This window comes from Ambystoma mexicanum, chromosome 12 (assembly GCF_040938575.1).
Source record: "Ambystoma mexicanum isolate Mex_15411 chromosome 12, UKY_AmexF1_1, whole genome shotgun sequence".
Taxonomy (NCBI): Eukaryota; Metazoa; Chordata; class Amphibia; order Caudata; family Ambystomatidae; genus Ambystoma; species Ambystoma mexicanum.
In genome coordinates, this window is record NC_090936.1 from 1,174,245,287 (window position 1) to 1,174,269,569 (window position 24,283).

Below are 24,283 nucleotides of genomic sequence, written 5' to 3' on the forward strand. Positions count from 1 at the left end.
TTGAGGGTGATGAGGTCTGAGTCGTCCCAGGAATTGCACTTGGCTGTGGGCTTCAAGCGGATCCTCATGACGGGGCCAAGAACATCGAGAGTATAAGAAATAGCAGAGTGGAGCATGGAAAGGGCTGTGGCGGGGTGTGAGGGGTAGGGGGTGGGGGTGAGAAAGTGGTGGCGAAAGCCTCATCTGACACACACGTCATGGGTCTGATAACCGAGAAGGTGGGTGGCAGTGCTGAAGTTGGCTTCGCCTGGGGGGAGGAGAAGAGGAGCTGGAGGAATGGAGAAAGTGTTCACTCCAGGAGAGAGGAATGGTGAGAGGGATAGAAAGGGGAAGGTCTGAGGAGATCAAGAGCATCCAGAGTGTGCCCTGCAGAGCAAGTTGGGCCAGGGGGCAGAAGAGGGAGGGAGTCCAGAGGAAGGACAGGAAGCATCCAGGTGGATGCAAAGTCTCCAAGAAGGAGTTGTTGAGTGGTTGAGACCAGGAGGGAAGAGGAAAGGTCCGCCCATTCAGAGCGGAAGGAGATCTGACCAGGTGGCCGATAGTAGCAACAATAAGGGAATGGTTAGGAGAGAGGGAGCCTGCAGACGAGGCATTCGAAAGGGGAGTAGCCTGCACCCCCTCCGGAGCGGTCGGACTTTGGTGCGGAGAGGATCTTGTAGCCGTCAGGGAGGAGATTGTCAAAGCTCGTGACAGAGCTGGCCGAGAACCATGTCTCGGTGAGACACAGGACAGCAAGGTCGAGTTCCTCCAGGAGGCGGCAGATGTCAGAGGAGTGTGTGACAGCTGAGCGAGAGTTAAGAGTGGCCATGTGGAGAAGGTTGCCGCCCTTGAAAGACTTCCGGGGAGGGGTACAAACAAATCGGAGGTATTCCCTGCGGAGGTGTAGAAGAGGAAGGAGAGGGCAAGGTAGCCAAGGAGGAGACGGCAGGGGAAGGCGAGGAAGCCGTGGAGGGAAGAGAGGGGACAGCAGGAGAAGGAAGGAAATTGATGAGGCGCATGAAGCGTCTATCAAAGAGAAGATTGGCCCAAGGTCCTTGGGCCAAGACGGTACCATTCCAGTAAACCTTAATGATGACCTTGGAGTGGAAGGAGGCCAGGAGGGCCTCCCACCGGGTGCCACCATTGATGGGAGAAGGAGAGAAAGGAGACGGCACAGAGACCATATGAAAAGTCCATAGGTCTGGCGAGGGAATGACGGAGGATGTCAGTGAAGGTTTGCCTAGAGGCGGGACTGGTGTAGGTGTCCGCGATAGGGAGGCCTGGGTTGGAGACCAGGATATCCTTTTTAAACTTCTTCCTACCAGATTTAGTGAGAACAGGACTGTCAATAGAGAAGCAGTTAGAAAAGCTAGGAGAGACGGAGAGCACCATAGAGTAGGAGAGCACCATAGAGTAGGTGGGGATAGGAGAGAAGAAAGGGGGTCAAGTCTGAGTCCTGCAAGGGGTGGGGGGAGAAGGCCTAGGTATACCAAGGCAGTTTTAAATGCAATGCAATTTTGTTTGAACACTCCTATGAGTACCCACACACCTAACATTTGTTGATTTGAACTGATTCTGTAACCATCACAGTAAGTCCGCCTCCTTTTTGTATTAATTGAATAAATCAAAGAGCACTATTACGGGACCAGAGCTTATTGCTAATTTGATTTACACAATTGGTGTGCATAGAAGTGTTTTCCAGTGTTTCGTAATTCGATTTGTTTTAAAAACTCGTATGGGTTAAAATAAGTACAAAATCTTCGCTCTTTGCAGCATGTTTATGTATGTTTAGTTTTTAAACCTGTGCATTTTGGGGTTTAATGTTGCAGAGTTAACTGAGCAGTGGAATTACTGTACACAGGAAGAAAGGCTTTCAACTGCTTTTCGGTAAGGTTGGCGTGAGGAGTTTGCAGTTAACAGTGCTCTTGAAGAATTATGCACAGGATTGCTGTGGCGTGTCATGACGACAGACTTTGAGGATATTTTTGCCATATATTTATTAGAGCAATGAACCCAAGTGAGGGTGCGGGGGGCATTACCATTCGTGTAATGCCCCCGGGCTCCATTTCTAAGCCTGAGCTAAGCGAGGGCTTTAACTTGGCCAACTGGTAATACACCTCTCCTCCTCGGGTTCTATTGCTATTAGTACTCCCAGACATTTTCCGGGGATACTAATAGCAATTGTACTCCAAACTGAGCTTCTTTTTGCGTCAGCAGTTGCATATGAACGCAGAGCTGAGACGAAATGGCCGCCAGCTAACTGGCATCTGAATAGAACGAGAACACTAGACTTGTCATTCTGTGTACAGGCGGCTGGTGGCCATATTGAGTGTCTTCTATAAACCGAACAGCATAGGGATATACCAAGTGATCCCAATGCTGTTTGATTCACAAAAGAAGACTTTACAGGGGTATCCTCCCTCCCCCTAACCCCCCAGAGGTGAAGAATCTGAAGTTAGTCTAGATTTGTTGGGACCTAGTAATGCTGGCGCTTCTGCTATTATTCCAGTCCTGTCCTTTTAGTCATGTTTCATCTGAAGATAGTGTTCAGGTAGGAGGTGTAAGTACCTCTAATGTTAGAAACACTGGGTTCAGTCCTACTGGTGTAGCTTCCTCTATGGTACATCCACATGTTCTTGAGATCCTGTGGGGAATTTTCAGTTGACTGGTAGGCCCTCTCTCAATGCTCCCAGTAGCACCCGTCATGAGAGTTGGGAATAGTGAAATGGTCAGGGCATCTGTAAATATTGCAGAACTGTTTCTAGAAGAGTTCTGGGTGAGATTAGTCAGACTTGGGTCATGATACTCACCAGACCCTTCAAGCAGTAAGTTTCAGAATCGGACTGCCTTAGCCAAGCCTAAGGAAAAGCATAGCCCCAAGGGGAACACCAAAGGCCAAGGAGTCGGGAAGAGGGAAAGAATATTCCCCTTGTCCTACTGTTGAGGTAGTTGGTAGTGTCCCTAATCCAAGCTTGGAAGGAGGACAGCCAGAAAATCATGGATCCTATGGGGCTTGCTGGTAGAGAGATCTCTAGCGGAGAGACTAGTATGGGCCAAAAAAGAAGGAAACCTCATTAAAAGGCCTGTGGATAACCGCTTTCTTCCAATGGGGGAGGGTTCTCCCTCCAGTGAAGCAAATGATACAGTAGGAAGGTGGGTTACTGAAAAGTAAGCCTGCAGAGGACACCTTCAGAGGTTGGAGGTTTCTCAAGATGTGTGGCCCTTTCTCCTACAGTTGGTGTGTGCATTCTTGCTGAGCCAAGATGGGGTTCCCAGGAAAAAATAACTATAGGGGTATCACTGTCTGTCATCAGGCTGACGGGAGTTAAGTATTCAGCTCCTACAGGATTCACTTTTAGGAGTAGACTCATTTTTACCAGAGACGAGACCTAATTTGGTTAGCCCTTTGACTCTGGAGACCTCAGGGTAATACATTACAATTGGTGGTTGCTGATCACACTATTTATTCTTTGTGCCAGCCCACAGAGAATGACTGCGAAGACAGTCATTGACACTTTGTGTCTGTACCAGAGGTAGCTCCTCTGCTGTACTTGGTAATGGTCAGACCCATTGGAAGGAAGGTGCCGTGACCGGTCATGTTTCACCTGTCATCCTTAGGAACATGGTCTGATGGGGAGACTTGTAAGAAATCTGTTTTATTGGAGCCCTTAGTGAGCGCCAGAGAAGGGAATGGGCCCTTCTCCTGTCAAAACTTCTATATCCCTGAGCACGTGAGAGGTCTGGGCAAGGAGAAATATTCCAAAGGCCTTGGTGGACCTAGAAAGGTTACCATAGAGAGCCCTATGAATAGGATCGAGGGTTCCGTCTTGAGGGATATAATTGGAACCCTGCTTATTGCTACAGAAAGGGAGGCGGAGAAATCTGAGTCTATCCGAGTCCTGTGCCTAAGCAGCCATTCCAATGGCTGAGGGTGGCCTAGAGTACCCTCCCCAGTCCACACATCAGCAGGGTGCGGTAGAGATGTTGCTGAGGCAATCTCCCCCTTGGTTCCACTGAGACCCACAATAACCGTTTGGTGAGAGCCATACTGTATTATGAGAATTGGTAAACCTACCAAGTTTGGGTGTTGTGGTGGTTCAGACCCACAAACAAGTTCTAACAAATGGTTTGAGATCAACCCTGTGTTGGAACTAGGTGGAGTGTGAGCCCTCTAGCTGTCATGGGTCCAGTTCTGAGGAGATGGGGGTGGGGGAGGGGCAACATACAAGTAAATCCAGTTTGGGATTCTGTGTGGACACTAGAGCTCTGTATGCTGTCCCTGGGACAAATGCACACTCCCTACCAAGAGGTGACAACTTGGTAGTCCAGCTCTGTACTGAAAAGTGCAGTAGCATTTATGATCTCACTGCAGGGTATGGCAACCTATCCCTGTCAGTTAATGTGAAGGAGAAGACGGCCGTTGAGACCTTTTCAGAGCCTTACTTCAGTGTATCGTTTTCTGAATTGGTATGTGCAACTGACGCCTCTTAAAAGAGATAAGACCCTGTTCTAAATGGGAGAGTGTGTCTCTGCAATATACATCTCGGTGATATGGCAGATTCTGAGCCCACTTGGAAGGAACTTGGAATAACTCAAGACTGACTAGCTGCTGGAACCTGATTGCCGGGTACTCCAGCCTTTGCAGCAATCTACCTTCCTGCTTTTTATTCTAGCTTGAGGGGCTCTCTTCAAGTAAGGCTTTTTGTTTTTGAAATTGTTGCTGTTGTCATTGGCCCAAAGATTAAGACACTGTCTTAATCAAGTAAACCGTGCTTACAAAAGGAGCCTTGTACTGACTGGATTGATTGTTTAGCCTTCATGGAACTAACTTTCTAGGATGTGCTACGAGTACATGCCGCTGGGACTTTGGGTGGTAGTTATTTGTAATTGTATTTGTATTTGGGTGGTAGTTAGTCACAATATCTACCCTCTGGGGGACCCTGTGGTCTGTGGTAGACAATTTGCAGACTGGTCTCACCTGCATTTTCCCATTGGATTCCATTGGGGCTTTTCCTGCGGTGCTAGATCTTTTCTGGGGCTTATGTATTCCACTTCTTTTAAAGTCAATGCCTGACACATTGGTGCTCTTAACTAAATCATCTCGTCTTTTGGTGGCCTCTGGCTGTGTTAAGTAAATCTGCCCATCTTCTCCCCCCCGTCTCTAGGCCCTTCGTGTACTGTCATGTGTATATTTGTATCTTTGAAATAGTAACCCTTTTTGTTGTGTTTTCATTGGGATCCTGTAATGACTATTTTAACTTTCTTAATATCTGCTTCTGTTCTATTTCCACCCCTTGTGTTTACATGCAATGCGCCTATCACCAGGTAGTAGGCCCACAATATAAAATGGGGAGTGTAATGTCTTTCTGACTTTATACTATCCTAGTTATTTTAACTCTATTTTTGTAAACTAGAGAAGTTAATTGAAAAATTGGAGTTATGAATACATGTAGGTTTGTGTGTGTATATAGATCTCAATGTGTTTTTTTTCGGTACACCAGCATGGTTTATATCCTATGATCAGTGTATGAACGAATAATACCTTTTGTGCCTGCCTATTCCTGGAGTTAAGTCTGATTGCTCTGCTATGTTGCAATTTGTGAGAGATTTGGCTTCCCTTTCGGGCTCGGCTGGGTGCTCTGTCCCACTAGTTTGTGACTATACAGCCACAACAATGAGTTTGATACCAGACTCTTTTCAGACCAAAGAAACAAAGTCTGGTGGTGCTCGGTAAACTACAACTTCAGGAGGAATAGCAAGACCTGACCAGATCACCGATGGCCAAGAAACATTGAAAGATTGACCAGAAAGAAATATGGGACAGTAGTATAAATCTCAAAGATTTCAATTGTGTGTTAACCAACAATAATTGGGACTTAATTTAAGGGGGAGAGGCAAGGACTAAGGACCACTGTAACCTGAAGAGAAAGCAAGTTCTTTGTGAAAGTTGGAAAAGTCCTGTTGTGCACTCTATGACAAATTTCAGTGTATTTGTTCTGAGAATAAAGTTAATCCACATTTGGCTTAGTCTTGTCTGTTGATCCCAGCTGTGACTGAAACTACTGCATGTTTCAAACACGTGGGATATATAGTCCACATTTCAAGGAACGATTTTCTGCAGTGAGGAAGAGTGCAAAGGTAATTTCTTATTCTAACAACTGCTCCAGTTCCTTTTCGGAGACAGCAGGCTTAGGTTGAAGAGCGAGCCATGGTGCTAAATTTATTCAGTGAGTTTCTTAAACCCGTTCATGCTAAGAAGACCGAAGCTGTACATTTTCTGTGGGAGAGTCGAAGTAGTTTTGTAGATATTGGTCTGGTTGAGGGTAAAATGTGGTGCTCTTTGAATTGTCCCTCGTATTGAAAAGAAGCAATTTTGAGTGCTTGCTTTTAAAAAAAAATGAAATACATTGTTAAAGTATGATCCCATTACTGTGTGCCTCAACCCATGTAATCTGAGGTTGACATTTTGACTTTCTTTAGGAACTCCATATTGGGACTATTTTTATCTTACCACGCCCCGAAATGAATAGTCGATTTAGGTCTGCAATGTGCATAAGAAACTGCACAGTAAGAAGCCATCCTCTAAACAAAGGTGGTTAGCATAATTGGTCAAATGGAGCTCTGGATACCTTTAGTGGTCTGAGCAGGATGCCGTTATATTATTTATTAACCTTTGCTCTCCAATCATGTTCAAATGTATCTTTTTATATCTTTGTCCAATCAAGCCCCAGATACTGAGAAAGAGGAGGCAGCAGCTGTTGATGGTGTAACAAAACAGTTGGAGAAGCAGGTCCTGGATGACAAGGAAAAAGATGAAGATGATGAAGGTAAGCATGTAACAATAATTTTGTTATCATATACATATAGTTGAGTACGGACTACCCCACCCTTCCACACATAATAGTACGGGTAATAGCCAACAGCCAGACTGGGGTATGGATCCCCTCGACGTTTTTGATCAGAAAACCATCAACAAATACTAAAACAAAATGTATTCAGCATCAGTAATACAAAACAAATATTAAGTCATGAATCATATAGCACAATTAAGGTGCTTGATGTGATGCTGATGGTATTCATCAGAAAAACGCAACAAAAGTGTGGTTAGTAACCCCTATGATTTGGTGCACTATGTTGATCATAAGTGCACTGCAATTGTCGACACATTTTGTGTTTTCAGCCCGGAGGTAAACTAACAACAATTCCAATTTGCATAGATATTGTTCCCTGTGAGCTTTCTTCAGAACACTACGGCTCAACATGTGGTATGTTCCTAGACTCCCAGGACAGAGATGTTGCCCCAAGTATACATTAAAAATGAAATGACTAGAGTTGATATGCAAGCATATAACTCTAAAACTGATCATCCGCCTCCAACTCCCTCGGGGTCGGTAGTTTTCCAAGCAACAAGCTGGTGGTAGATCTTTCTTCGGCTGGGGCCTCCCTCTGGAACAGCCTCCCTGAAACTTGAGAACCATCTCCGGTTCCGGAAGCACCTCAAACCTTCCTCTTTGCTTCTGCTTTCTCTCCTCCTCTCCCCTGCTGAACTCCTGTCTGAAGGGCCCAGGCCCCCCACCCCGTAGCACACCTGCACTGCCTCCCTGGCAACTTCCACACTTGGGGACTGTTTTCTGTATCCCTACAGTCCCCTACCAGCACTTGACACCTGATGTCTGCACTTTTTACTTATTGCCTTTATTTATTCTATTGACTTTATTACTGTCGATCCCATGTACAACTCTGCCCCGTCCGTCTCCCCTGCACTTTTCCCCTTCCCCTGCACTTGTGCGATCTCAATTTCACCTGGCCTAGTAAGATCGCTGTCCGTCTTCCCTCTGTCCCCCGCCCTTGGCTCGTCACACCTTGAAACACTTGAGTATAGGCGCGTTATAAATGCCATGTCGGATCATAACATGTAATTTGTCTCTCCAGGCTGTGGTTCACTACGCACCTAACATTACTTCTTAGTGTCTTGCATGCTTGCGCGGTCGCTGCTTGTCTTGCATGCTTGCGCGGTCGCTGCTTTGTTTGTTTGTTTATTTATTTGTATGGCGCACCTTACCCAGGGGCAACAGGGCGCAGGCAGAAGATAATTCGAAGCTTACAATGTTGCAGAAATATACACTTTGAGGTAGTATGTCTTGCATGCGGTCGCTGCTTGTTTTGGTAATACCTTGATTATCACTCCGTAACTCATAACTGCGCACACCATTACTGCGGTATTCGCATCATTTACAACAAACTGATGCGAAAATATAGATTTGGTGGGGGTTAGGGTATTCATTAAATGCAGACCCCTCTTCAGCGCCGCACATCGTCGGAGGAGAGCAGGAGCCCTCCCTCTCCCCCATTGTCCCGGTGGCTTCAGGAGAAGCGGGACACCCATCCAACCAATCCGACCCAGAGACTTGCCCTGCCGTACATCTATGCAAGTGTTTGCCCCAAATGAAGTTCGGAGCCCGATTGATCAGCCGATCCATCCGTGCCGTGGCACATTAGAATATTCTCTTTGAACCGTGAATCCAACGCGGGAAATGGCCGCTGCCTCGTCATTAGGTTGCTAAGTGACCGTATTCCTCAACCAGCCCAGCGATTGGTTGCCGCTTCCTACTACCAGAGGCCAGCCCCAACGGAAGGCGAGAGCCGGCCTTTGTCAGATGGGCCTCGTTAAAAGTGTCAGGCCTGTTGTCCGTGACGGGCCGGCTGCAAATCACTTGAACACCTTCCCTGTACTCTCGCCGCATGTGACTTCACTTGCCCGCTCATTGGCACTTACCGCTATCCATACCCCCTTGGAACAGCGATCCGACCGTGCATTAACGCTCTGCATATTCCAGCTGCCACACCCAGGACGCTGCCCATCTCGCTCAACCGAACGATGGAGATTCATGCGAATGCACTATAAGACTTTCATAATCCCTCCCTCTCACTTCTGCATGCTTATTTGTAATTCCGCCTGTATATGTAAGAGTGCATTCACCGCTATCCCAGACAGCCCATCTAATGACCGCAGCTTTAGACTCCATTGCCCCTCAAAATGAGAAAAAGCAAACCCAAACCGGACTTGAATACCTGGTTCACCCCACACCTCAAAAACCTGAGGGAGGAAAAAATGCAAATCTGCATGGAGGCAACTACCTTCAGACAACGGGTCTAATTTTAGTAAGCTATCGGCAGAATACAAGAAAGAAATGATCCTTGCCAAACAATATACCTATAACTAGAGAATCCTGCAAGCTAATTCAAGCATGAAGGAACTCTTCGTAATTCTAAAAACTCGAAACAATGATCCCTGTGCCAGACAACTGTACGAAGGATAAACATTGGTGCACAAACATACAATAAGCTCTATCGAATAAAGTAGCTTCCCTCCGGGATAAGATCGATGATTAAAAAGCCAACGACCCCACAACCAACCACTCCCACACCTCTCTACAAACCCTCACACCCCCCCTACTTAAATGATCTATTGACTCTACAATACCCACAAACTACAGGCTGATTAGCACAGTACCGTTCATGCTTAAAATCTTAGACAGGGTAGCAGACCTCCAAATACAGATGTACCTAGAACAGAACCATCTATTAGGAGTCCGCCAATCAGGCTTTAGGCCCCAACACAGGACAGAAACAGCACTGATAGACCTGAAGGCTCAAATCGACGCACTTAGAGACAGTGTAAAAACTGCCTTGCTACTACTACTTTACCTCTTGGCTGCGTTCGATTTTGTGGACCATAAAGTTCTCTGTAACCATTTAGACTGAGCCGCACACTTCTCTCAAGAGGCTATAGGCTGGATACAATCCTTCCTGAACAATGAGTCTTCTCACCGTCTTCATTAGCCGATCCTATTCCCATCACTTGAGTGGTGCCACAGGGATCTTGCGCCTCACCCACCTTGTATAACATATTCACTAAGCCCCTTTTTGAGGATCTGGACGGTCTTGGTATCACCTACACTAATTATGCAGATGCTACCCAGATCCTCATACCACTTACAGGAGATTACGACAAGGATTTGGCCTTGGTGAATAAAGTTTACCTCCTCATCCAGGCATGGATGGCTGCCCACGGTCTATGCCTGAATGATGACAAAACCGAGCTCATCCTCGGCACCACCCCAAATCTCAATAAACTTGGACTCAAATACTCCACCTTTATCATCGATGGCAATATATCAAAGTTGCCAAAGAGGTAAAAACACTAGGTTTTTATCTAGACACCGCCCTCAACTTTACCAAACGGGTAAGCTCTATGGCCTCGGCCACTTCTTACATCTGTAAGCTCATTAGAGCCGCCAAGCCATTCCTCTCCATAAACAGTTGCATCATCTTGGCTAGAGCTCTAATTCTTTCAAAATTGGACTACTGCAGCTCGCTATACCTGGGGTCCAATAAGTATAGCATCAACAAAATCCAGATACTCCAAAACAATGCCCTTAGAGCAGTGCTGGGCATAACAAAAAAAGAACACACATCGGAGATCAGACAGAATAACTGGCTCACTATCGACGATAAAATCCTGCTAAAAAAGGACCAATCACTGCGCCAGGTGCATGCCACCCTGTTCATCCTTTTGCATTGTATATAATTCTGCGTTTTGCAACGCCTACTGCCTGATTAAATCTGATTGTATATAATACCTAAGATTCTGTGTGTATGTTTGCTGTATACATCCGTACATTTATGTAACGTAACCTAAGCTGAACACTTGCCTGTTTTCTCTGCGCGCTGATGCCCTCGGGTCTGGCGTGCGTTACAAATAATAAAATAAAGTGGGCAGGGGGGGGAGGTGTCTCCCCACATTTCTTTTCACATTTGCTGTAAATGATTCGATATTTTCGCATTCACAGGAACGGATGCAAAATGTTCATAGATCAGATTATTCAGTGGATTGCTGGGCTGGTTCTCCCCGAGATTGTTGCTGGCTCTCAACTTCTCCTTACTTTTTGATTGACTGACATCCATGTTTGGTGGGCCTGAGGATTCGAATAACTGGTCACCCCTTTTGAAGTCTGATGGAAGGGTGTCCATCATGCAGATCAGCTCAAGGCTGTATCTGGTGCAATATAAACTGTTCAGACAGTGTAGTTGTGTGGGTTCCACAGTCAGGGCATGGTGGCAATCTGGAACAATGTGTACACTCTCGCCATGGAAGCTAACCACACATTCTTGCCAACCAACAGTTCGATGTGTTTTCATAGACCGCTGTTTAAAAGTCAGCCGTTTGTTCGAGCAATTTTGGTCAACATGCATTCGACCAGTATGTTTAAAAATAAAATATGTATTCCGATTTAACGGACCACCCCCAGATAGACATATATGTAATTCCTCGATTTTGACCAAAATTGCATGAACAAGCTGCTGACATTTATACAGCAGTTTATGTATTACACAACGGACCTCCTTTATTAACTATCACTGCTTGTTGTCGGAGTGGTGAGCCTGTTTAGGGTTGTCCCTGGATTCTCAAAGTGAGTTGTGAGAAGCTTTGTTGGTATTGGCTATGAACCTGACAGCATAGTCCTGCCACAAATGTGTTAGTGTTATAGTTTGGCAACCTGGGTTTTGGATCTGTTTTTCAAAGGGTTGAACTGTAACATGGCTTCTGAGAGAAATGAGATTGGGCAGTGAACTTTATTCCTCTCAGTATATGGGAATTCCTCTCTGCCCACTATTTCAAACACTCCTCTATTCTCATACTTTGGATTTCTCTGCTGCCTTTTACACAGTGGACCACTTACTACTTCTCCAATCTTTCCTCTTTTGGGTTTTCTGGCTCTGTACTTGCATGGTTTCAATCTTATTTGTCTAATTGCACCTACTGTTTCTTGGGCTGGTACTTGTTGTGATCCTCTCTCGCACAGTGTACCCCAAGGTTCTGTTCTCGGCCCATTTCTCTTCTCTTTATACTTCTTCACTGGCTAATATCTCTTCTTTTGGGTTGTCTCATTTTTATGCTGAGGACACAACTTATTTGTAGCATTTTCTTACTTCAGATCAATTGACACATCTTTCAGCCGGTCTCTCTGCTATCAAAACCTGGATGTTTGATCACTTTCTTGTCCTCAATCCTTCAAACACGAAAGTTCTTTTTCTAGTTAACACTATCCCTCTGTCTGTTCCTCCTCCCTTTGTCTTGTTTCCTTCTTCCTGTCTGCCTATCTGTCACTGCCCGCAATCTCAGCCTTCACCTTGATACTAGTCTTTCTTTTGCTCACCACGTTTCCATCATATCCTGCTCCTTTTGGTTCCGTCGTCTTAACATTATTAAACTTGGACCTCTCCTAACTTTTAATGCCACTAAGCTTTTAAGCTCCTCAATTTTCTCACCACTGTTGTACTGTTCAGTACTTCTCTTTGGTCTGTTTCTCGCCTAGCCCCTCATATCGGTTTTTAAAGGATAGTTCCGGGACTTTTTTTTTATTGTCCCTACGGTTCGGCCATGTGTTTTTAAGCATAACTCGGTAGATCGTAGAAAACTTTCCTATGGACCTTACCCGACTTTTCGTCCATTAACGCACTCGAAATCAGCCGCCATTTTCTGATAATCCTATCATTTCCCCCCATCGCCCTGGCTCACCTGCTTTTGCGGCACTAAATCAAATCCCCCGCCCCTGAAACAGACTTTATCAAAACATTCATATTCCCCGCCTCTATCCGTGACGTGTCTGTGCTGCGTAGGCAAACGCGCCCAGGCGTCTTCTACGCGACTCCACACAGAACCCGGAAATCAACACAGATCAGCTCACAACACAGCGCGCCACAATTCGGAATATGAAACTGTACTTTTAAATCAAACCGCAAGATTGTAAATTTGGTAAAGTACATTTATTTGACAAATGTTTAGAGAATATTCAGCGATTTTCATTTTTATTTGCTCACGTTCCAAAAAGTTCGTTTTGAGGCACGCAATGTTCCTTTGCTGTACACAGGGTCTTAGATCATCTCACAATACAGCGCCACAATTCGGAATATGAAACTGTGGTTTAAAAGCAAACTGCAAGATTGTACATTGGGCAAAGTACATTTATTGGACATCAAATTTTTAGAGAATATTCAGCGATTTGCATTTTTCTTTGCTCTCGATCCAAAATAGTTCGTCTTGAGGCAAGCGATGTTCGTGTGCAGTACACAGGGTGTTGGTTTACGATAAAATAAGCTCTTCGGTCGCACTGATAATCGCATGGCTGTTCCAACAACGAGGCACTAGGCCACCACAACGGTCTGTATGTTGCATCTAGCCGTTAGTACCGCGTAAGGGCATACTTGTACTTGGCGATCGTCCCACAAAATGGTCAGGGTGCTAACGTTGTTCACGCGGAGAAGCAATTGGCGATTATAGAAGCCATCCGCCGGTGTCTGGTACTCGTGACACAGACAATAATGGATGAAGTACCTGTTTGAAAAACATAAAAAATGAAATTAGTCTCACCATCAGATCTTTATTAAAATTATTCATTTTATATATTAGGTCGGGAAATTATTTCATAGCTAGGACAGTGCAACTGGGTTTTATACGTCAAGGGGGGGCTGTAGGATACTGAGACAGTCCCCCAGTGCAGGGGTTGACAGGGAGTGCAGGTGGAGAGTGGAAGGGTCCAGGACCGAGATCGCAGACAGTGGACCAGTTGTAGCAGGGGAGAGGGAGAGAGAAAGCAGAAGCAAAGAGGAAGGTTTTGAGGTGCTTCCGTAAAAGGAGACGGTTCTCCCCAAGATAGTGCGCGGTACAAAACAATATGCCACATAGAACGAACAAGTACAACTTAACCCGTCTTTAAAGCTACTGTATAGTAATTAAATTGCGGTATAAACTCATCTAAAGAGTTACTTACACTATATTTGCATTTTCCATTGTGTCTGTGCGTAGGGCAGCCCCGAAATACCACTCCTTCTATGCCGACGTTATTTCTTCTAATGAACGAACATGAAATGGCTTTCGTTTCTGAAATTATATTCATTATCGTTTCTTACGTGGTCCCGGCCTGTCAAGGTCAAATAACAATAGAACCTTATACTGAGTCGTGGGCCATTCTGGCACCCGAGAAAAAATCAAAGCAGCTGACCTTCACTTTGAACGAGCACACATTCCTAGTTAGCTACATTCAGTGTAAGGCCATCTCACAGGACTTGAAATTTACACTCCATCTTTGCATTTTGTCTGCGTGCTTTGCAGCCCCACAGAACCATAAATACGGAGACATTCTATATTTTTTGAAAAATGATTTATATTACTGTTTGGTTTAATTTAATGCGCAAATGAACAAGGTTAGATAGATACACATATTCAATGGGCCTGCGACATGAGGAGACTCGAGAGAACAGACAATCAAATTACAATCATTTAAACCGTGATGTGTATTTCTCAATGAGCTCTTCTTTAGGTGGACATGGAACAGAGGCAATGTTGGGTGGCAATGCAGTTGTCCCCTGCACAGGTTCGTTCACAACTCCATTTATGTGCCTATCTAGGACGTCAACAATAAGTCTCTCAATAAACTCATATTGCATATCCTCAAACACTGGTTTGATCACCCATTGTTTACTTCTTTTAGTGAAGGCCTTATTGTAGCGAAGCGTCCCTAAAGTTCCGGTCGTCCTACTTTGTTGACGGCCAACATTATGGTTATGTGCCAAGACCGCTAAAAGAGTCCGATTTATCATGCCCTCCATGCCAAAATGCAATCGTTTTGGCCTGTACTTTAGGCACATATTGTGGAACACCTCCAAATCTCCTGTGTGGCAGAATTCCGTGAGTCCCCTCAAAGCTTTTGTTATAGTTTTATCAAATACAATCTTTTCAATGGCTTTGTGAGTGGGTGATGAAGGAATCAACCACTTCTTCTTCCGTGCCTCCTCTGTGGACAAATGGCCATGTTCACAATTGTGGAAATGTTGGTTCGTGTTCCATCGGTGAACGTTTGTACAGTGTGGCATTACTGACCGCCATTTTTCCAGTAGAATTTCCAACGACCCTCCACATGTTTTTGAGCTCCACCAAAGATGGTTGCTGATTGACTTGGACCACTGTGAAATACCTTGCATATCTTTTTTTTTTACCTGCAGCCGACAATTTTTTATTGATTGTTTTTGCAAGATGCCAAACGTCAAATTGGTGATTTATATTTTTGTACTGTTCTCTCATTGTCTTGGCAATTGAAACGTGTCTGTCCGTGGCTATCAGGTCGATCACCATTCCCCGCGATTGTAGTTCTTGCAATGATGCTACAAAGCCAACTTTCTCCATGGCCACTGAGGATGTACTTTGTGACACCTGCACGACCACCGAACTCACAATTTTCTTACTTTCCATGTCCTGAAAGTGGTAAGTGCAGTACTTGGCTGAAAATCCTGGGCTGTCGCACTGTCCATCACCGGCTAGCCTGAACCGTTTGCCCGCGAATGTACTATCAATAGACATTTTTTCCATTCTCCAAGCTTCGCTAATGGCTGGAAATAGATAATCGGTTTGTTATTTGTAGAACTGAGTTTTCGCAATGAAATGGATTCCCACAAACTGAAAGAAAGACTCTAATTTTTTAAAACTTGAACCACTAAAAAGTGCAGCCGCTGCACAAAGTAGATTGCCTGCTGGCAGTTGTCCCAGCATAGGTTGTGCAGACCATGAGAAAGGATGATATTTTGTACAGGTGGCATGTATTTTAAGGTTAGTTCCTCGAATTGCACGAGTCACATTAATCAATGGCTCCCCACATACTTCCCCACCAACCGAATGCCCACATTTCATCCGAATAATAATATCAATCAAACAACTATCGAATACAATGAATTTGGCCTCTTTCCTTATACTGTCACTCTGCATCCCAGCTGGTTCGGCCTGTAACGTTGAGGACATGTCACTCACATGAAAGGTAGAATCTCTGATATCGTCTTCCGCTATGTTCAGTGATATTGATGGTGTTTCATTGTCGTCCACTTCATTCTCTTCCATTGCAACATCTGTTCCTTCTCCGGCGATGGGTGAATAAAACAATTTCTTCAACTTTCTCGCGGTCTTAGTTTTTGCGGGTGTGGATTCTGTGAATTGATCTCCGACTGCATCCGAACTACCAGGAGGACATTCACTATCAATGGCTGGTGGTGGTATAGCTCCGTTGTCAATCACTTCATATTCTTCCCATTGGCACGATGCATCTCCAGTCTCAAGTCCCTGCCAAAAGGTTTGACAAGCAACATCTCTCGTTCGCTTAACTGTCTGTGTAGATCTAGTTCGTACACCCACTCGCAACTAGAGGACAGATTGGAAAAGGGATGTTCAGTTTAAACACAACTTACAGTATTGAACTATTAACAGTGAAAAACAACATAATATAGTGACCAGGACACTAACCTTCTTTTGCTTTCTTTTCTTTGAAACTTTCTTGCCTCGAACTTCAACATCAGGACGCTGTTGCTCCGACTCGTGTGTGCATGTCTCCACTTCCTCTTGCGCTGCAACGACTATATTTTCATGATAAGCACATCCATCACGCACTGACGCTCCATCGACTCCCTGAAACATAGAACTTTCATTAGTATGTATAATAATATCGAAAACACAAAATGTACTTGGGGACCAATACCCACGTACAACTCAATAGCAAAACACGAATGAACGCTTTGTGTAGAACATTCAAACGACAATTATTCACGCATTGTTGATCTAGTTAGATGGAACTGTCAAGATCCATACCTCGGGCTCCTCATAGACTTCCATTGATGATATTATTGAAGATGATGCTTCAGTAACTCCCTGAAACACAGTAATTGCATTAGTATGGTTTTCTATTTTGTTAAAAAGAACATAAACTTTGTGCAGGCGTCAACGGCTCATCTAAATAGACCTGCACAAATGATCAGTTGTCTAAAATAAATAATGGATATGTAAATATGATTCGATTTGCTCGATCGTTGGAAGTGTCACCACCCAGAGATCTGCATCAACTACTAGGGGTGATGTTCTTGTAGAAGAAGCTCCGTCATCTCCCTGAAACATAGTACTTGCGTTAATAAAGAAGGAAGTATAGCGGATGTAATCACGTCATATGATTTCGCTTGATCGAACTGTCAGTATCCATACCTCGAAATGCATAAGAACATCAAGGGACGATGTAACTGCGGTGCACACTTCTGCAAGCTGTTGCGCCGACCCGTAACTGCATGCTCCCCCTTCTTCTTGGATTAATGCTCCATCGACTCCCTGAAACATAGGACTTTCATTAGTAATGAACACAATATTGAAAAAAGAAGACACATAGGAGGGCGACGACAGAAGGACATATCAATGGCTAAAAACGAAAGAAACATTGTGTGTAACAATCACGCTACAAGAATGCAAGATCTGATGATCTCCATCGATGGAACTGTCCGGAAACGTACCTCGAGCATCTGAGTGACATCAACGGTTGTCGTCAATACGTTGGACTCCTCAGCATCTCCCTGAAAGACAGTACTTGCATTATTTTGGATAACAATAATTATAACTGAAAACAAAGACTAGAGGACGAGTACAAGGGTGTACCATTAGGTAAAATAATTACACGATAAATTAAAACTATTGATTTACATGCCTAAAACAAGTCAGTGGCAGAATAGCCAAGTAAGATTACCCGATAGGCGCTTGAAGTGGCTGATGACTGCAATAACGACACGGATGGAGAATCTTCCGCCTTCATATTGAGTGGATACATAAATGGGGAAATTATTGTTAGCTAATGCTACACACTACCGCAAGGCCGAGAGATAAATACGTAAACTTGACTCACCAGTGGAGGGATGTGGACGAATAGAGTGGGAATAGCGTTTGAGAGCAATTTTCGCCTCGCTCGCGGTGTGTTCTTCTTTATTAGCAATGATGTGGAGTACATGTCTGAGCTAAAGTGCCTGCTGCAGATGCGGTATCGATCACCCCTCTTGTCCGCAAAGACTTCTAGGACTCTACTTTCAAGCTCAGACGGTGGATATCCGCAATATCGGACCCATTCTCTTATCTGATCTATTGTCTTAGGGAAAACATGCATTATAGTACCTTCAGATTTATTATGGGTCTTCGAAGGGCAACCGCCAATGGAACAGGCAGGCATTGTGGAAAGTTCTGAAAAGTAAAGATCAACAATTCTCTATGAATACCAATGTAAACTCAGAACATGTGACTAGTTCCTTGCATGTACTGTCTTGAACGAAAAGAAATTGGACGCAAAATGATTATGGTACATGGCCTTACCTTGACGAACAAACAGTTAGATGCAGGGATCAGAGTAGTTTCTTGTCGTAGAACAGGGAGCAGTTCACAGGTTGCAAACTGACGAGTTTCCTCGAAGTGGTCACGGAAGTTCACAGAGACGAAGAGCAGATAACCAGCACCTTCACGGGTTGACTAGCAAAGTGCAAAGAAGTTCTCATTAGAAATATGAAGTGGGTTATAAAGAATTCGAAACAGGGGTGTGTTTGTGAATGAATGACGTGTATATGTCGTGGCATTATGCGGTTTGCAGGGGGCCGTCCAGCGTGAGGGGGGATGCTTGGCAGGAGACACGGGGTCTGGAGGTAGACATGGGAACAACAACCCATGCTCTATAGACCACTTTGAAGTGTACATGGTCTTTGGCACCTCTTGGCCTTTATCGCTCCCTGACAGCTCCACTTGCCAGCACAAGTACCCCGGTGCGAACTGCCTTTGATAGGGCGGGGGGTGGATTGGGGCGGTGGTCGTGCAGACAAGACACAGGAACACTCGTGAATGGAGACACACTTATGTGGATTGCAGGGGGGCGTCCAGCGTGAGGGGGGATGCTTGGCAGGAGACACGGGGTCTGGAGGTAGACATGGGAACAACAACCCATGCTCTATAGACCACTTTGAAGTGTACATGGTCTTTGGCACCTCTTGGCCTTTATCGCTCCCTGACTGCTCCACTTGGCAGCGCAAGTACCCCGGTGCGAACTGCCTTTGATAGGGCGGGGGTGTGGATTAGGGCGCTGGTCGTGCAGACAAGACTCGGAGAGGCCATCTAACTGCATGTAAGAGGCAGGCTGCAGGATCTAGTACATGGAAGGCAGGGGGGTGAGTTTATAAATACCTCACCCTCCCAGGAGAATATATGGGTGCAGTTCACCCTGGAGACCCTGGATGCCTAGGCAGTTAGTCAGCAGCAGGCTGGCCTGTGGTGGCAAGGCGGCACGGGCCAGAGGTGGTCATCTCTGTACCCGGTGCCCAAAAGGATGATTTATTATGATCAACCATATTGATTATTTACCTATAACCATGTTTTGTATCAATAAAATCCAAAGGCCTTCCTTTTATTGCCAACGCTTGAACAAAGTGGTGTGGTAAGTATTTTTGGGGGAGGAGGCAAGGCCGGGAGGCTTGATGCCAACCCGCAAAATAACATATGTATGTCTGCTGCATATGGGTTCAACGGTTATGTGGATTGAAGGTGGGCGGCCAGCGTGAGGGAGGATGCTGGCCAGAGACATATGGTGTGACAAGACAAGGCACAGGAAGACTATTCAATGGAGACACACTAGATTCATTTAAAAAATCAAAACAACCATTGTTAAAATATATGTTGGGTTTTATTTTAGATCTTAATTTCAATTGAACATAAATAATAAACATTACACATTGTAAAGTTGCGGTTGCAGCACATCCAGGGAAAATCCGCGGTATTGTCCACTGTCGCTGGGGAAATGTTGTCTAATGGCAAGTACCGCACAGGCAGGTATTACTCTCCGAACGCGGTGTCCGAGCCTCCCGTGAAGCCACCAAGTGAAGCAACGATAGGCCACCAGCCTGTACCACCTGTGAAAAAGAAAGATGCAAACTGTATTAAAATGACAAAACTTTATCACTGTCGATTCAGGTAAAAAATGTCATTCTGCTTTGAAAAAAATTCTATCTAGTAAATGCACAATATGGAACCAATTTACATGCATTCGAATGATATGTAGATGTAATTTTATATGTGGGAGACGACCATGACATAGTAGTGGCATCACTGACATCACAACCAGAGTATACTTACTCGTTACTCGGATTACGCGGACGAACAGTGCCGCGAAGTTCGTGCATAAGCACCATCATCATCCTCAACACGGTCCGTGAGAGGCAGGCTTCCCTGAACTCTGGCAGCTCGGTGATGCATTGCGGACTTGGCTCGCCTTCCGAAATGTAGGCCAAGCACCCGGAATTTTCACGGCAGCAGCAGTTCTCCTCCTCAGTTGGCATTAGCTCGCACCGATTGCACGTGCACCAGGTGGAGACGCCGTCCATGCGACATGGTCCAGGCTCTTCATCCGTTGACTGGTCCTCCCAACTGCCGTCCGAATCCCCATCGTTTTCGCGTGCTTGCCTTTCCAGTAGTTCTTCCTCGGTGTACTCGGGCTCGTACATATACGGCATTATTGTAGCCATTGTGTGGTAAAGAAAGTAAAATAATTTATAGCGGTGGTACTGGTATCTGTTCACACGGGCTACAATCAACGAAGGTAGCTGACCAGAGCACAGAAACGAGTCACAGAATACTCAAAGTAACACAGAGAGAGGAATCGATTCGAAAATCTGCTGCTGTGTGTTGTGAAACGGTGTGTTTATACTTATTGAGGAAAGAGGCGTCCTGCCATTTCCATGGCGACACTTCATTAGCTGAGGCGCAGCGATTGTTGACACGAAACGTGCTTTGGCGTTGGGAAATGGGCGGTACGCGTCTGCTGATGTCAGGCTCAGGGGCGGGGGATTTGATTTAGTGCCGCAAAAGCAGGTGAGCCAGGGCGATGGGGGGAAATGATAGGATTATCAGAAAATGGCGGCTGATTTCGAGTGCGTTAATGGACGAAAAGTCGGGTAAGGTCCATAGGAAAGTTTTCTACGATCTACCGAGTTATGCTTAAAAACACATGGCCGAACCGTAGGGACAATAAAAAAAAAAGTCCCGGAACTATCCTTTAATTCCTCTATTCGTCTCTTGTATTTATATATTCATGACTCTATTTCTACTTCTGTCCTTTCCTTTTCATTCTCAACTGAAGTACAATTTCCACTGTATTGTTTTCAAGTACCTCTATGGTCTTGCTCCCATTTATCTCAAGTCTTGTTTCCTTTTATGTTCCCTCTCGTGCTGTTCGCTGCCAGACTCCCTTTCTTCTAACTGTACCCTGGCCCCCATGTGCATCGTCACGGTTTTGCCCTCTTTGCTGGCTCCTCTCTATTGGAATGCTCCAACGCTTTTCATTCGGTCTTTTCACTCTTATCCTACTTTTTGTGCTTCAATCTTTGTATTTTAAGTCTCACTGTAGTTTGTCTACTGTATTAATATTTATACTCTATTGCACTATACATTTTGTTTTTGTCAGCGCCTTGGCATAAGGCGCTATTTAAATGACAAATACGAAAATAAATACGAAATGGGTCATAGTTTTGTGATCTTATCCCCAGTGCGTAATACCCTTTTTATTAACGTTGGTAAGCATTTCATGTATTATATCCCCATAATTATCGATGGGCAGCTCCAACAGGTCTCTTTACATTCACACTGCCTTCCCACCATCACCATGGTTGGTTGCTCCTTTTACTGAATACCAAAAGAAAGTATGTCCTTGTAATGTTTTGTTACAGGGCCGCACAATCGGGAAAGCTGTGTGCGTTTTCTCTTGTGACATTACATTATCCGATTAAATTAAACCTAGTTCTGGGGAAAAAGGTGCCAGTTTTCCGGATCTGGGTTGTTTGACCGAAGTCAAACAGTTTGCGGTGAAATTGTTCATAATCGATTCTGCCGCAACTGTGTTTGACCTTCGTTCAAACAACCCAAACCCCTGCACCCAAAGCAGCCTAATAATAATCCCACCCCCACCCTACTTCGCTTCTCGTCGGCCACTGGTGTTTCTTCCACAGCCGAGCAGTGTCGGTTCCGTCGCTGAAACACGGGCCAGAGTTGACACTGCAGGATCACCTTATTTGTTTTTTTTTTTTTTTTGTCCTCCGCTTCCCATGTCAAGGAAGCGGGGGACACCCCATCAACCACCAAAGCCTAATATACCGAACATGGGTAGCTGGGGACACACATGCAGCCCCTGCTCCTCATGTTCGGAATATTTGGCTTCAAACAAATGGTACCACCCAAATTCCATCAAGTCGTTCATATGGACACTTTGATTCGAACAAATTGGGTGATCCTGGTTTTCCTACTCTTGAATTGGGTGCATACAATACCTTAATTGTTACTTTTGATGAGGCGCCTGATTTAGGGGGAAATGCTTGGTAGGGGGATGCTCAAGTCTGTACCCCCAGGCTAGGAATCCATTATGATAACCTTGTCTTTGGCATCAAACTGGTTAGAGATCTATCTGTTAAAAGTTTAGTTTGGAGCTTAATTATGTTTTCTCTACTAGATGGAGAAGGTGACTGCGATGGAGCAGGTGGAAAGAAGAAGAAAAAAAAGAAAAAGAAGAAAGGATGTAAGTTCTCTACTTGCAGATCTTTACTTGGTTGCGGACAGTACAACTTGTAAAACTCTGCAGACAGGTTTCCAACACTTAAACGATAGCAGCCACGTTCGTCTTCATTCCTGAGGGTGTATACATCTTATTTTCCTCATATGATTCCTTTGTTTCTATGTTAAGCATTGAAGTTCAAATGTGCAATCCCTGCTGCAAGGGAATAGCTTTGAGAAACATTTTTGCACTTTTTTCTTTTTTAGCTAGCAACCTGTATGCTTAGTTGTATTCTCTTTGGAGATGCTCTGCTGGATAATGTCTACTTGAGCTGAAGCAGAGTCACTGCTGGTTAGGACTAATGACCTGCTTTAAATGTCACACTTTTCCCATGTTTACCCCATGCCTGCAGTCTAAATAGAAAATGTCCATTCAGGGTTAGGGAAACCATTGTGGAGTGTGATGAAGGCAGAGGGCGGAAGGTGCTCGGAACACAATTTGTGAATTATGTCTCTTACCTTAGGACTGGTTTCCCTTGGGCCAACAGAGTGGCACGCTTGCTTTCCTGATCTATGGATCTGCGCGAGAGTCAACCCTCAAGGCATTGTGGCAAAGCTGCTTAGCTTGAGTTGTGAAAGATTTTATTTTTTTGCAGCATTCCAACCATTGATATCAATGAAACCCGACAACTTTGTGCTATTGTGTCCTGTCCTGACTTTTGAAGATAAAGTATGTTTGCTTTACTTTCCCTGCTTGGCTATCTGTTTTGGAGGCACTGGTCAGTCCCTAGTGCTACCAGTGCAGGGGGGACCATGTCACTTTCTATTAAATGTGTATATGGGCTGCACTCATCCCCTTAAAGTGAAGTGCAGCATTTGCACTTAGTCTTGGGGTCTCCTGTAATCATGGTGGTCTACCTCTGTGCCTATGTTGCCCAGCATCAGGAAAGTAGCGAACCCAGTGAAACAGGAACCCTTGGTTCCGAGTTAAAAGTAAGGGGGACAAGCCTCCCTAGCGAATTACTTCTGTCCTCCCATGGATTCCTCAGTTTTGATAAACTGATATCCTGCTTGCAGTCTTTGTACAATTTTTAACAGCAGAGGGCATTGTGAATTGTCAGGTCGATGTGCCTCGGCGGTTTCCATTTCCGCGCTCGGACGTCGACGATGGTATATATAGCACACACTGCACCCATTGCCTCAGTTCCATTCTTCCGCATGCATGGCATAACGATTCTTCTATGGATTTCTTGTTTCCTTCCAAGTGTGCCTATTCTAAAGACTGTTTATCAAGAGGTTTGCTGACTGTGACTCGAAGATGTTTATCACAGATACGCACAGAATATGCCTTTGGTGTCTCGGTAAGGAGCACAAGGTAGTCTAATGCGGCTCATGTCGGTTGATGATTAGCAAGGCCTTGAGAGAGAGAGAGAGAGAGAGAGAGAGAGAGAGAGAGAGAGGAAGACAAAACTCGCCCTTGGCCGGTCTGTCTAAAAATCTGTCCTATACTCCTTCGAAGAGGAAATCCTCTGGAGGCAGAAATTCATCTGAAATGCCTAAACAACAAAGTGGTCGAGGTCTAGGAGCAGTTTGCATCATTCTTAATCGAGAAAAAGATCAAAGTAGAGATGTTGTCGGACATCAGACTCCTTTCTCGAAAAGAGACGTGCATGTTTTCCAGATAAGTCTGTCTTGGCAGCTGATTGGGAAGTTCAATCATAAAATGGACGTCTTTTGGAAGGCGGCCCCTCTTGGTCCCTTAAAAAAGCTACCAATCCCACCATGCCTTGAAAAGTCAACGGGGAACTGTGGAGGCTTCAACTCGCGTGCCCAAAATCCAGGTCAGAAGGCCTCTGAGATGCCTACTTGAGTAGC

General features: G+C 45.0%; 1 protein-coding gene across 1 annotated transcript in view; it reads left to right on the forward strand.

The window, feature by feature from the left end:
* The window catches only part of METAP2 (methionyl aminopeptidase 2), a 189,608-nt gene that overhangs the window by 19,637 nt on the left and 145,688 nt on the right, over positions 1 to 24,283 (forward strand). Inside the window, exons 2-3 of the mRNA XM_069629818.1 lie at positions 6,705 to 6,806; positions 22,368 to 22,433. Coding sequence (XP_069485919.1) covers positions 6,705 to 6,806; positions 22,368 to 22,433 — 168 coding nt within the window. The remainder of the gene's footprint in view (positions 1 to 6,704; positions 6,807 to 22,367; positions 22,434 to 24,283) is intronic.